A 15,008-nucleotide genomic window follows, 5' to 3' on the forward strand; every position below is an offset into this window, starting at 1 on the left:
GATTTAAAATTCAGAGCCACAGGTACATGTTGGCCGAATCACATTAGATACACTGGACTGATTAAACATGATGACGAGACTGGTTTGCTTTAAGCAGCGTCTCAAGTTTCTACTTTTTAAGATAGAGAATATTGTTTCTTAAATCAACATGTAGGCTATTCCAATGGTTGGTGGCTCTGAATGAGAAGAGTGCTTTCTGATCACCTTAAGTAGCTCTCAAATATTAAAAATAAGTTGTCTGTATTTTTAAGTCACTATTTTTCAACCCGATTTTCAGCAATATTTGTGAACTTTGTTATATTCATTTCCCCAGTAAAAACATATTCATCCAATGTCAATGTCAAATCTAAATATTCAATTTAACCCTTTACAGATATTGGGATTTGGATTTAACATTAATATTTGAGATTTAGATTTTTAGTTGATATCTAGATTACATTTTTTATTCAATGTATATTAAACATTTATATTTAACATTCAGGTTTCAATTTAATGTTTCGATTACACATTTCAAGTGTATTTTGTTCAAAAGAAGTCAACAAAGTTCACATAAATTTCTATAAATTGTGACATCAGACAGAGAGGAAGTTGTTGGCGCACACATACACTGCCACATCATCTCCACAGAGCTGGTTCCTCTTGTGTGTCCTTGACATGTATAGAGACCTGCAGACAGTGTCTCCTTGTGCCGAGGAGGGGGGGGGGGGGTCGTTTCTTGAATCTGATGCAATCTGTGTGTAACCGGTGCACCAGTGTTATTCCAGACATGCAGCAGCATTATGGAGCTCCACTGACCTACATGGGAGTCACATGTGACCATGAGTCCAGGACAGGGGAGAAAATAAAATCAATATGTGTATCTATAGAAATAGTCTGTATACTAACTACACTGTCTGCGCTGCAACATAACACAAGGTCTAATGTCCTCATAATGGAGACCTCACACACACACACACACCATGCACTGATAATCACGTTCGATGCAAATACAGCTGACATCTCAGAGTGTTCACAAGTAAATAATTTATTATAGAATATCTTTTGATCTTAAATCCATCCACTCACCACCACGTGCAGGGACATATATATATCAAATATTTCTGTGAATACAAAGCCCCGACAAAAACCATACGACCGCTGTGAGTTAAGCTACTTCTCTCAAAACAAATTTTCCGCTGGTACACCTTCACAATAAAAGCCTATGTTAAGTGGTCCTAGCACAGCGCCCTCTGCAGTCACGGAGGCTTTTATTTTGTCACCGACGCATTAGCACTTCCGGTCGATCGCCATCTGACTTGACAGATCTCCCGCCTCAACTGCGCCATCTAGCGGTGAAACCCGGGAATTGCCAAAATGTCGGCTCAGACTGGTCCTGATGCTGCAGGGATGCAGAGCAGCGACGTAGGAAGGGAGGGAGCGATAAAATTGATGCCGTATATGAAAGATCTGGCGCAGTCTCTGTGGCGCAATGGAATAGCGCGCTGGACTTCTAATCCAGAGGCTCCGGGTTCGAGTCCCGGCAGAGATGGGTCACTATGGTAACACATGGTGTGCTTTTTATCAGCTGGACACAGATGATGATGCTCTGTTCGCTGTTGATGATTTTCTGTTAATCCTCAATGAGCTGCAGTGAACAGAGAGAAGCTCAGTCCTGCTTCACTCTCACTGGCCTCATGTTGAATAGACATTTCTTCTTTTTTATTTATTTCACACATTTTGTCCACAGTCGTATTTTACACCCTTCATATCTCTTACATTTGAATTTATCCGGGGACTGGATGGTTTTGGTGCATGATGAAATGGTTGTGTTTTAGAGGAATAGCTCTACAGAAAACAAATGTTTTGAGATGTGCCTTTAAACACCAACTCCATTGAGAGGGACAAGGTCCATCTGTCAAAAGTCCAAAGCTCCATGGCAATGGAAATCCAAATGATTCAGCTTGGACTTCCTCTTCTTTAATCGTACGTTTGTGTTCATTCATAATGTGAGACAAAAAAGTTGCTAACTGACATTAGATGACTTTTGAGAATTTACAAGGGAAATTCACTGAAATCTTTTAACAGCAATTATTGAAATTTATAAAGATTATCATTATATTATAATTTTTAAGAATTGCGCTGAAAAATGCAAAGAGATATATACTGAATACACCGAAATATATAGAAATATCCATTAAAAAAAATACGCTGCCAAATACAAAAAATATACATAGATACCTTAGAAAAAATACACTGAAATATTGAATATGAAATGTGCTGAAGTATTTAAAAACAAATATTCAAAAATATACACTGAAATTTATTAAACTATAATATTAACGATATATCCATAATAACAAATTGATCCAAAGAAATTATTAAAATGAATTAAAATGAACTGAAATATATAAATGCACTGAAAAAAGACATTTCCAGATAAATTTACTGGCTGTACTATAACTTATAATATTGATCCATCAATTATTCCTCATATTTGTACAGGTATAGTCCACAGACTCTTTAAATTAAAAGGTAATTTCAGATTGAAAAGGTTCACATCTCTCATCTGGATAAGAAGTGTGTTCTTTGTTCGTGTGTGCGTGTGTGTTTGTGTGCCCCTGTGTGTGTGAAGGTATTTTGGGATCCTTGCTCCAGTTGTAGTGATGGGTGGGAGAGCAGAGCACTTGCAGGGTTGCTGCGGAATTAACGCCACGTGGGGGCGCTCCAGCATCGGTGTTGTGGCACGGGGCTCACTGGATGGAGATTCGCGGATCTTGATACAGTTACAGTATCACAGGCGGCGATTTCATCATGGTGACATCACTGTTCTATTCCATGAAATACTCAACATAAATAATAATTTTATTCCCATAATTCCCATCTCCTCTGATATTTTAATGATAATCCTGACTTTGTCAGGACATTATTTGTCTTTCTCATTACTGCAGAGTCTCATGTGTAGTTTCATCGTATGTGTCTGCTCATTCTGCTGTAGATTTGTTTGTTATTATTTGTTATATTCAACAGATTGAGGTGTGGAGCTGAGTTAAGGAACCAGGCTCATCTGGAACGACTCAATTACCTCATCATGACCCAAAACCCTCCACTACAACATTGTGTCTAAGGAATTAGGTCTCTCTGAGTATGTTCAGTTTATTTATTTATTTCATCATGTTTCTCTTTCTAGTGTGTGTGTGTGTGTGTGTGGGGGGGGGGGGGGGGGGGGGGGGGGAATAAGTAGTAGTTGTGGAAGAAGAAGAAGAAGAAGAAGGGGCATTGCTGTGGTGCCGCTGACGTGAGATAGGGAGAGGAGAGAGAGAGAGAGAGAGAGGAGAGAGAGAGAGAGAGAAGAGAGAGAGAGAGGAGAGAGAGAGAGAGAGAAAGCGAGAGACAGAGAGAGAGACAGAGAGAAACAGAGAAACAGGGAGACAGAGAGACAGGGACAGATAGAAAGAGAGACAGACAAAGAGAGAGACACAGTGAGATAGAGAGAAAGAGAGAGAGAGGAGACAGAGAGGGAGAGAGAAAGAGAGAGAGAGAGAGAAACACAGAGAGACAGGCAGAGAAAGAGAGATAGACAGAGGGGACATAGAGAGGAGAGCGAGAGATGAGAGCGAGAGAGAGAGAGAGAGAGAGAGAAACACAGAGAGACAGGCACGAGAGACAGGCAGAGAGAGAGAGACATAAAAAGGGGGGGGGGGGGGAGAGAGGAATGCGCCTCTAATGAGAATATGGCATCAAGTCAGAGACATTGCTGCAAACACCGGAAGTTAAGCGAAATTGTCTAAAGTTTAATTCAGATTATTATCTATATAGTTTCTCGAGCTGTGTAGTTGTTTCAAAGGGACATTTCTCAGTTGATAACACAAATAACAGTAAAGTTACACTATGGGCGCATTTAAACATGGATTATCATAAATCATAATCATCAACATGACAACAACAATGATATTAGCTGTGTTCAAGGGGACAGGGTGGCTAAGGTGTTCCTTTTTTCGTTTGTGATATTTTCGTTATTATGTTTACCTCTGATCTTCCCAGTTTTAGTCTTCTCACTTTATTGTGAAGGCCAGAGGCAGGAAAGTTGAAGGTGTCGTCATCGAAGCGAGCTCGGAGGCTGTGGAGCGGAGCAGGAGAAGAGGGAGAGCGGAGAAGAGAGAGCGAGAGAGAGAGAGAGAGGAGAGAGAACAGCGAGAGAAGCAGCGGTGAGATGGTGTAGAAGCGGAGGATTATTACTCTTCTTCTCCGGTGCTGTTACCGTCCTCACGTCCGCCCCGTCCCCGCTTTTTGATGCTGTCCTCACGGGGCCGTGAGCCACGATCGGACCCGGCGGAACCATGCAGAGGCTGCTGCTCCTGAGTTTGCTGCTCACTTCTCAAACTGGTAAGGCTGCGTGCGTGCGCGCGTGTGATCACATATTACTATTAATCCGTGTCCGGAAGGGCTTGGAGAACAGACGTGCGTGTGTGTGCGCGTGCGAGGAAAAGGGACAAAGACGTGGGCTATGGCAGGATTTTCACAGTGTTCCCCTCACATCCCGGTGTGCGAGCAGTGGGTCACCTCAGGCGTGCGTGCTTGTGTGTGTGTGTGCGTGCGTGCACGAGAAAGACAGTGCGTGCGTGTATATACGTGTGTATACGTGTGTATAAGCATGTGTGTGTGTGTGTGTGCGTGTGTGCGTGTGTGTGTGTGTGCCGCAGCAATGGATCACCACTTTTTTTTTATGATCACTGTCGCGCGCCGGTAAAAAAAAAAAAAGAGAAAGAAATGCAGACGGTCGCGAGTGCGAGTGCGCGCTCAACTCGAAGGGGGACTCGTGCGCGCGCGCCCCACCGGCCCAAACGGACCTTTTGCACATGAGACAAACCGAGCACCCCCCCCCCACCCCACCCTCAACCTCCCACCTCCCGTTACATTGAGGCGGTCGAGGCGATGAGGACGTGACGGGAATGACAGTGATTGACCAGCGCTGCTCTACATGCCAGCAGCACCGTGCACGCTGCTCTCGCATGTGAATGGCTCGTCAGTCAGTGAGAGCGCACGCACACGCACGCGCACACACGCGCCCCTCCTCTGCTCCTGTCCTACCTGAGCGACCTGACACACAGCATCACTGTAACCCACTCTGCTTATTTCAGCTGCACAAAGGACGCGTGTGCAGCATGCAGCATGCAGCAGTGCCTCACTCTGCCCCCCCCCCCCCCCCCCCCCCCCTGTGTACCTGTGGGCTCCCAGGTACATTGTTGGCTTATGGTAATCGCAGCTGAGGCTGAGTTGCTAGGAGACAGGAGGCTGCAGGAGGAGGAAGAGGAGGAGGAAGACGAGGATGGTTGTAATTTCTCTAAGCTACCTGTTTGATCGATTCACATCTGTGTGTTTGTGGCGTCGCCACAGCAAACCTCCCCCTTTTTCTCCCCTGCCATTGTCTACCTTGGCTGACCGGGAGCGTGCACGGCCACTCGACCACTTCATCATAGGTAGGGGTGGGGCGTGTTGGGCAAAGGTATAGAAAGGGATGATGTCACCGTTGTCTGCCTGGCTTTGTGTCGCTCAGGGCCGGCTCGCCATGCTCGGCATCCACCCATAGTGCATGGACGCATGGATGACACTATGTGGCCGCCGTTGCAACACACAAACACACACACACACACACACACACACACACACACACACATACACACACACACACACACACACACACACACACACACACACACACACACACACACAGACTATGTGCAATTTCCAATCCAGACCCTTTGTCTCTGTCACATGCTGTCCCCTCATAAACTGTACATGTCACACGGATGTCAAGGAGCACACACACACACACATACACACACACACACACACACACACACACACACACAGCCCATTTACATGTGTGACGCCATGTGTCCCATTGTCTGTTGCTGCACTGTTACAACTCTTGCATCCACTATTACGCTCAAACACAAATATATTTGATTTCAAAGGCTTTTTCCCAGAGACAAGATTAGCAGACTGTAAACGGGGCTGCGTGGCTCAAAGCGGGCGTAGTGGGTGTCAGGTCTCAGATGTTGCACTGTGGCGTTTGCGTCGGGCTGTGAAAACACGAGAGCAGCGGCGGCCACCATCCACAGAGGGCTGAGTGCCTCCTCCCAAGAGATAACACATCCCGAGCATTTCTTCTTTTTACGGCGCACGCAGACTCTTATCTCTTCATTAGACTGGTAAAACAGTATTTCATGGCCTGCAATTTGCACACGTGTAATTGCCCGCTAGTGCTAATGATTGCATGGTTATTAGTCGAGGGGCTAATTAAAGCGGTGGTGGATCAGAATGTTTTCAAGTTGTTTTCGATTGGTTCATAAAGCTGCAGCCGGGACGAGCTATAGGAGAAGTCTCGACTAGCAGCACCACTATATTTGATTGATTGAGCATCCTGGCCTTGTATCTACATACCAACCTGCTAATAAGTCCCAAGCAAGCGCCACCGTTAACGCAGCTGTTAAACGTTACTGGACGATCAATCACTGGGAACACACTCCTTTAACTGCCTAACGAGAAGGGGGGGGGGGGCCTTGAGGTCGCAGCATTGCACCTACAGCCCAGACCGGGGGGGCTAAAACGCTGACTCGGACAAAGGCCCCGGTGCAGGTGTACCATTTGTCAGCCTGTGTCCTTTTGTTGCGAGCCGAGGCCATGAGCTGCCGCCGCCCCCCCCCGACTCTCCGCTCTGAACCACACAGGCCGAGCCCGTGAATCACAGACCTCAGACGGATTCCTGCCTTGTGCTCAGCAGAGAGAACATTCACGTGCTGGAAGAGTCAGACGCGTTCGGCGGGGCTCTCGCGCGCCCGGAGGAAAGGAGGGCGCCTCGAGGGCTTGTTTGATCAGGGAAGTGCTGGTTCTACTCCTGCATGTGTACTGTTAATGACTCAAAGTGGGCTGTAATGGTTCAAATAGAAATGAGGAAATAGGAAAAGCCTCGTAAAGAATCCGGCGTGGCACTCAAACACTCTGCTGATTTACATTTCATGCATTGGTTGCCAGTAATAATCGGTGACATTTTCGTTTAAATAAATTCAAATCCCCCCCCCCCCCACCCCCTATCACTGAGTACTGGTGGTACATGAAATATTTTCCCATTTCCCAGGCAAAAAACTGTCTCTGTCGCACTGCAAGTGATTTATTTGATGTTCTCGCAATAAATAAAAGAAGAACGAGGAGTTAGCCCGAGCTAATCTCCTGTAGCCAGTCCTCTGTCTCATTAAGCTCATGCAGAGCTGGAGAAGAGAAACCTCTGAAGTTCATTACTCGGTGGATGCGTGGGGACACTGTGGGCTACGATAACTGCTCCAACTGCACTGGAAGAACTCGTCCCTGCTCAGATTATGGCGAGAAGAGATAGAAGTATATGAGCCGTTAAAAAAAAGTGCCACCTCCAGAAAATCATTCTTTTTTCTGCCTGTGAAAGAATAAAGAGATGATTGCTAATCGAAACGATGAGATTTAAAAGTTGAAAACTAAGAGGTAGTAAGTGATAAGTATGAGATAAGTAAATTATCATCGGGAAATAGTGCATTGGGATAATGAGACATCAAATAAGGGTCAAAATTATGACCTACTAAGTAATCATTTTGAGATGTTAAGTCATTGTTTTTAGATATTAAGTCGTAATTTTTTGAGATTTTAAGTGAGTATTTTGAGTTACTACATCATTTTGAGTTAGTAAGTCATTATTCTGAGTTATAAAGTCATTATTATGAGTGATTAAGTCTTTATTTTGACATACTAGCTCATTATTTTGAGTTACTAACTCATCATTTGGAGTTGGTAAGTCATTATCTTGAGAAACTAAGTCATTTATAGGAGTTATTAAGTCATTATGGTTCGAAAGTTTCTCTTTATAATGACTAACAGGATTTTTTGGACCAAAGTTGCGAGAATAGTCTTTCATAATAATCAAACTATTTATAGAGAAGTGACACTCTTTTCGTGAGCGCTCTGCCATGGTGTCAAGGCTAACCAACCATTATTGCGTTGCTATAGTGAACCCTATAGTCTAGATCTAGAGTGACACATGTAGCGAGACAGAAGTCCTTTATTTTTACCCAAGCGAGCGAGCTATCCGACTCTGAAGCAACCCAGCGTTCATGGTTTTGTGTTTTTTTAACGGGATATGAAACGAAGCCTATTTACCAATAAGCATCTCTAATTTACATCAGCCACTGAACGCAACCAGTGAACAAGCTGTAAAGCTCGACCTGGGAGTGGAGCCCGTGATGTCATAATGTACATCCACGCCTGTTGCTCCCCATTGGGTTCCATTCAATCGGGCAAATCTTGGCATTTCTGTCCCGGCGGGTGTTTGTCAACGTGTGACATGTTGATTGCTTCTCCCAGTTGATATGCTGGTCTAAGGGCATTCCTCTGGACACGAGCGTCCCACAATGCTCTTTGAAGTGGTGCTTGGGAGAACAAAGAGCGGCGCGTGCATGCGTTCAGATGACCCAGGGAAATCTTTGGAGGGTGCAGAACTATTTAGTCGCACAACTCATTGTCAAACTTGTGGTCCGAGGAAAATTCCATCAAAAGTACAGGCACACATTCGCTTTGAGCTTCCATAACGGCTGCGCGAAGACTCCTTAAGTGAATGCTCAGGATTTAAAGGCCCCTCTAATTTGATTGTGTTTGAAAGGCTGGGGGCATCCGAGTTATAAAAAGAAGATCGGAGAAAAAACAACAACATCCCCTTAAAAATGTGTCTTTATGCAGAGTCCCCTGAGCGAGAGAAGAACACTTTATCACATCTGACCGAATCTATCGGCCTTGTTTTCCCAAACTGCACGGCTGCCACATTCTGCTGAGAGGACCAATGTGGGGAAACGGAGGGAGGGGACGAGGGAAGTGGGAGGGCGGGGGTGGATACACCAAAAAGTTGTTTTGGGGGAGAAATGGAGGGGGGAGACAAAGCGGGTTAGTCTTGTGGGCAGGTGGGCAGAGCCCGATCGAGAGTGATTGGAGTTTTTTTCTTTCTTGTGTTTGTTTTAAAGGTGGAGAGGAGGAGGGGGGGGGCAGCATTGTAGTATGGGGAGGGGAGGGGAGGGGAGGGAGGATGGGGTGTGCTGGATGAAAAGAAAAGCGAGGAGAGAGGGCCGAGGACGAAGGAGGAGGAGGAGGAGTGGTCGGGCAGGCCAGCGGCGGAGAGAAAGGGACCATTACTCAGGCTCCACTGCCCCCTCAGTGGGGACAGTGGAGCAGCTCATTCAGACAGAATATGTCGGCCGCTTCAAAGGCTACAGTTTGCTCCGGAGTCGTCAGGAGTGAGTGAACCGGCATCCGAGGTGCCAGTCCAGCCCCCCCCCCCATCCCCGCCGAGGTCAATTGGCATTAATCTGTGTTGCTATTAACTTTACTTCTCTTTTTTGCTTCCTGTCCCTTGCAACACGAGCCCTTGTTTCTGCTTACCTCAGTTCATTCTTTCTCTCTTTCTTTCTGTCCCCTCCTGGACTTTCTTTTTTTTCTCCTTTTAAATCTGAGTCCCCCCCTCCCTTCCTCCCCCATCCTCCCCTCACCATTACTTCTTCTCTTTCCATCTACCCCTTTCTCTCTCGTGCTCTCTCTCTCTCTATAATAAGTTCCAGATGTGGTTCTCGCATTCCTCTGGTCGGTGAAGAGAGAGAGAGCAAGAGAGAGAGAGAGAGAGAGCGAGAGGAGGGGAGGGGGTTGGTATGAGTCTGGGGGAGGCGGTGGGGGAGGGTAAGGGAGGAGAAGCACATGAATTAAAACAGGGAGCACATGATGGGGAAGAGGAGCCCATTTACTGTAACACACACGCAGTAACGTGTGCTGGAAAACACGAACACACACACACACACACACACACACACACACACACACACACACACACACACAGGCAGTGGGAGGGAGAATGGATGCATTTGTGAGGCGGAGGAGGGGGGAGTCGGTCCTGTAACCTCAAAAAGTTTTGGGACATTCTCCTCCTCTTCCCCTGTTTCCCCCTCCTCCTCCTCACCGACTCCCTCCGCAGGAATGTGTCTGACGCTGATGATGTCACTTCATCTCGCCGCTCTCCCAGTTTCTGCTGCTCAACAGGGACAGGGCCGAGGGGGGGGGGGGGGGGGGGGGGGGTGAAAGGGAGTGAGAGAGAGAGAGAGCGAGAGACCCCATGTTCTTTATCCATCTTGCTCTTACAATAACAACATTAGGGTCAGCCGTCTAACTCGATCGGTTACCACAGCACCGCCAGCCCTTCGCCGTCTCCTCGCCGTGTAATATAACAGCCTGCAGGCGGAATTATTGCACACGGCGAATAATGAGCGAGCAGCCTCTTGATAGTCATAATCATCAATGGCTTCCAAGGCCAGTCATTAAAACAATGTTGTTCAGATGCATTACTTTCTTAAAGGCCGCCCCGGCTAGTTTCATACTGGACCCTCGAGGCAAAGCTTACCACAGCCCAGTTTACCAATGTCCTTAGATCCAGATTGGACTCCGTCTAATTAACATTTTTTCAAGTCATCGCAAGTTGATTTGCTCCATTGCCAAAAATTGGGCTGTTCTGTTGTGACAACAGGCTCCACTTCACGAGGGAGGTTTTCCACAAGACTTAGGAGCCTGGCTGCAGGGATGTGCTCCCGTTCATGTTGGGCGATAGGTCCCTGGCTCATGGTCGGCATTCCAGTTCCTCCCAGAGGGGTTGTATGGGTTTGAGGTCAGGGCTCTGTGGAAAGCACTGTTTTCAAAGATAAAGCTAGCTGGTGTGATGAAATGAGTAAAGAACCTTCCTCAAGCTGTGGTCCACTATTGGTTGAAATATCATTCTGTGCTGCAGCAATATGGTTTCACACCTGAAAGTCATAGTCTAAACCAAGATTCATGTATTTGTTATGTTGTTTACATTTGATCTGCTTAGTTTTGGTGTCAGATTGCAATCTAGGAAGCACGATAAATACTTAATAATATTTATAATGATATTATAGTGGCAACAACTGCCAGCAGAATGAATGACCTTGTTGCATTATATCATTTGAGGTACCGACTTTTCCATTGTTTAATGCTCCTGTTGAAAAGTCCAAACCATTCCAAAAAGTATTTTCACACAGCAACCACTCTAAACCATGGCTTGTTTGATCCGGACTGAGACCACTTCCAGTCTTCCAGTCTTGTCCGTGTGTTTTCAATCAACTAAGACGCCTCCTTTTCAAAGTGACAACATGCACTCGTGCCGATAGCAGCGAGGGGCTCTGTAGCAGTATTACGACACCCTCTGAGGTCAAGGCCCCTGGGCTTTTTATTGGATGGTGTGTGACAGATGACATTGCAAGAAGCTCCAGTACATACCAATAAAATTAGATTGCACTGTATCGAATTAAAGCAGACCTTGGGAGGAGCTGATTTATGGATGGGACGTTGCTTGTAAAATAGTCCTGCTGGATCCCCGTCGCCGTGCCGTCCTGTAACGTGAGGGGAATCGGTGGATCTGAGACCGACACAACCCACAGGGCGGATGTTCACCGGCGATATCACGTGGTTCTATTAGGAATGAGTCGCTGCCCAGAAATCAGCGGGGACTCGCCGCTGTGAATTAGTAATTCATTATGGTATCGATTGTGTCAGTTGAATTCAGCGGCGACCCCTTGCGCTACAAGCTCCACAGCACGATGCTACAGAGGAGCAGCTTGATACGTGTGTTGTCCCCCCCGTTGAAGCTTATCCAGAGGACGGCCATTGTTAGTCCTGGTCACCCCTGGTTACAGCAGAGTATTCTTTGTCAGTCGCTCGGCAGGTCGGCCGCACAGGCGCTCCTGGATTACCAGCGGCAGGCCGGCTCTCTACCACTTCAGCATATTCATGTGCCCGTAATGTGTCACGTAGCTCGTCCATGAATTATCATATTACCCACTACTGATCCAGGGGTTGCCATGGCCACCGTGTCTATCATTGTGTCAGCGGTCCTCACTGGCTGTAGCCATGGTAACAATGTCGGTATTGTTTGGTGCAAATAAGGCTCTTCAGATGTGAAAAGTGTGTACGAGAGGAACCCCGGAGAATTTAACACAAACACACACAGAAACAAACAAACACACACAAACACTAAAACACACACACACACACACACACACACACACACACACACACACACACACACACACACACACACACAGAAAACCAGTCGTCACACCTTGACATGAGCTCATGCTCATGGTGGTATCAAAATGGACAGACAAAGCAGAGCACCAATTTTCCTCCTGCCACTTCCAAATAAACGTGTTTCCAAAGCAACCATTTTTATAGTAATGGTGAGAGAGAGAGAGAGAGAGAGAGAGAGAGAGAGAGAGAGAGAGAGAGAGAGAGAGAGAGAAACTGAAGCAGATATGCTTGAAGGTGGAAAGGCAGTCGGAGAAGGGGATAAGGCACTAGGTGGAGGGGAGAAGGAGGAGTGATAATTTCTACGTAGATGCCTCGAAGTAGAAGGAGGTAGATGTAGAGGGAAGTGAACAGGGAACGGGAAGGGGGCAAGGCCACAAAAGAGAGGAAGAAAGAGAGGTCGCTGGCTGCTAGTAAGGGGGAGGACGGCAAGGTAAGGTGACAGAGCAAGGGAGCGAGCAGGAGGACAATGCGTCAAACAAAGGCAGGAGTCTCCTAGTCTTTCTCTTTCTGGCTCTCTCCCCACTCGGGCCCTAATCTTCCCCTCCGCTCCTTCTCCACCTCCAGGAGTCACCTTTGTGTTTGACTGACACGGTGTCGGCACGCTCAGCGGGTCGCCTCCTTTCACTCCCCGCTCCTCTCCGTCTCCGTCTCTCGCCTGCTCCTATAGTGGCGTCACCATGGCGACGAGTTATTATGGCCGTCTTGCCGGGGCGGCCATGTTGTTGTGAGGAGACAGGCACAGGTGGTAGAGTTCCCACGGGCGGAAGAATGGATGGAGAGGCTGCACGTGCTCATGTGGTTAGGGGACGGAGCTGACGACAGTACATTCACATAAACTGTTTCTATTACTGATTTTGTATTGTTTCCTTTTTACCACTAATTTCTGACATTTTATAGACGTCTTGAAAGTAGTAATTACTTGGTGCAAACAGCCTCATGCACACCCACAGGACACAGGATGCCCGGGCAGATCAGTCAGTGCACGGTGTGACTGATGGACTGACAGATGGATTTATGTGCAGGCATTTACGGCGAGAGAGAGAGCGAGTCCGTGCCGCATGACTCCCGTGGCTGCAACTTTGTCCCAAAACAATGATGTCATCTTCCTCCATCACACTTCACAGCTCCTGTGGACCTCGCCGTCTCTCTTTGTTCTCCTTCTCCCTGCATCTCATTTTCAGGCAGCCCCCCCCCCCCTTCTGTAACAACCAACGCATCGGCCACACGCGGCGGCGATATGGAATTAGACAGATAACAAAATCAATTTGGAGCGGATTGACTAACAGTAGAAAGCTAGACGGGGGGGTTGATGGTGAATGAGAGACAGTGCGGCCGCCTCACTATCAATTGGATCGGTGGAGGGAAGATGAGGTCATTGAAAATGTTTTCTCTCAATTTCAGAAAAATGGGTGTACCGAGCACAAGGGAGGGTTTCATCAGACGCACAGATGCCCATACGCCGTGTGCACCCACAGACAGAAAAACTTTTTTTGGGCAGTTACTTTACACGTCAGCTGTTGCTATGGTGACGCACGTCTGTGATCCAGCCGAAGCCCGGGATTGGCTGGAGAGGAGCGAGGTAGAGGAAGGCTGGGGGACTTTGTTGCAGGGGTACGGCGGGGGTACGGGGAGGGGTGGGGCCAGACACAAAGATAATTCGATCGATGCATACCAATCCATACAAAGGGCATTTTATTTAATAGCATGTGATTTAGTGAGGCTGAATGTCGCCGGTGAACCATTTCCCAGAACTCTCTGCTCTCTGCATGGCATCACTTCAAGCCTCGTCTCCCGTCCCGTGCACGGAGAGGCGAGGTGAGCCTGTGTTTAAATGCTGAAAAGCAAGCTTTGCCATTCACTGCCCAGCAGCAGGGCGTGTGGCAAATGAAGGAACGCAGGGCAAAGGAGCAGCACACTTTCTAAAAATAGCTCAACCCTCTTTGCATGCATATACCCTTTCTGTAATTCTCAGCAACAAATTGACGCTTCATTACCTTGCTATTAAAACACCATCACATGGTGCGAGAGGTGCTTTCGGGCTAAACTGCTGTGGTGGTTCACACTATGGTGGCGTGTGGCCATGCTTTTGGTGAGTCACACGGCAAGGAGTGCATGTGTGTGTGTGTTTGTGTGTGTGTTTGTGTGTGCTCGCCTTTGGCTTTGTGTCTGGTTTGAAAAGCCGAGGTTGGTGTCACAGTGTCTGCAGGGGCCGTTGTCCTCGGCCCCCACATTAATCCTAATCCCTTTCCAAACTTTGACTTGGGCTGTACTTAATCCCAGACTAAACTGAGACCCGCTCCCAGTGGAGATGGAGATGCTCCGCTGGCTTGACGGTTCAGTCCGTGCCGTGGCTCGATCTATGCTCCGGAAACCGCTTCGGCGTGTCGATTACATGTTTGGGGTTTAGACTGGTTATGTTTGTGTTTGTGTCGACAGGAAATGGTTAGCCCATGTGGTGTGGGGTGGGTCATCTGTGCTGCCTGTCTGTGTGTGTGTGCGTGTGTGTGTGTGTGTTTTCCATGTGCACGTGGTCATGGTCACAGCTCTTTGTGACCGTGGTCTTTGTGTGGACAGGCTGCTTGGAGTCTCCCGGTGGTATCTTGGGAATCAGTGACTCAAGGAAATCAGGACACACTCTAAATTTGTCACTGCAGCATAACCCACATAATGAAAGAATACATGCTCCCTCGCTTCTGTCCTGCCAGTGCTGCTCCATCCAGGCAGATTTCCCTGTTAAAACACAGACACGAGCGCTTACACCCGTGTTGACAAGTGTTAACTGGGTAATATGGAAATCAGAAGAGCACATGTTTAAATGAGTCAGTGTTTTCAGTCCTTTGCATGGGTGTTTTCTCCGCAGATTGTGTAGC

The 15,008-nt window shown here is 47.3% G+C and overlaps 1 protein-coding gene and 1 non-coding gene across 3 annotated transcripts in view; both read left to right on the forward strand.

Annotated features, from left to right (window-relative positions):
• The first annotated feature begins 1,454 nt into the window (after positions 1–1,454).
• Positions 1,455–1,528, forward strand: trnar-ucu (transfer RNA arginine (anticodon UCU)). The gene has a single exon. It is a non-coding gene; the product is annotated as a tRNA-Arg (tRNA).
• A 2,154-nt stretch (positions 1,529–3,682) lies between these two features.
• Positions 3,683–15,008, forward strand: part of kirrel1a (kirre like nephrin family adhesion molecule 1a) — a 40,947-nt gene continuing 29,621 nt past the window's right edge. For both annotated transcript variants that reach the window (XM_053416504.1, XM_053416505.1), the window contains exon 1: positions 3,683–4,362. In XM_053416504.1, coding sequence (XP_053272479.1) covers positions 4,317–4,362 — 46 coding nt within the window. In that variant the 5' untranslated portion in view covers positions 3,683–4,316. The remainder of the gene's footprint in view (positions 4,363–15,008) is intronic.

This window comes from Pleuronectes platessa, chromosome 23 (genome assembly GCF_947347685.1).
Source record: "Pleuronectes platessa chromosome 23, fPlePla1.1, whole genome shotgun sequence".
In the NCBI taxonomy this organism is placed as follows: Eukaryota; Metazoa; Chordata; class Actinopteri; order Pleuronectiformes; family Pleuronectidae; genus Pleuronectes; species Pleuronectes platessa.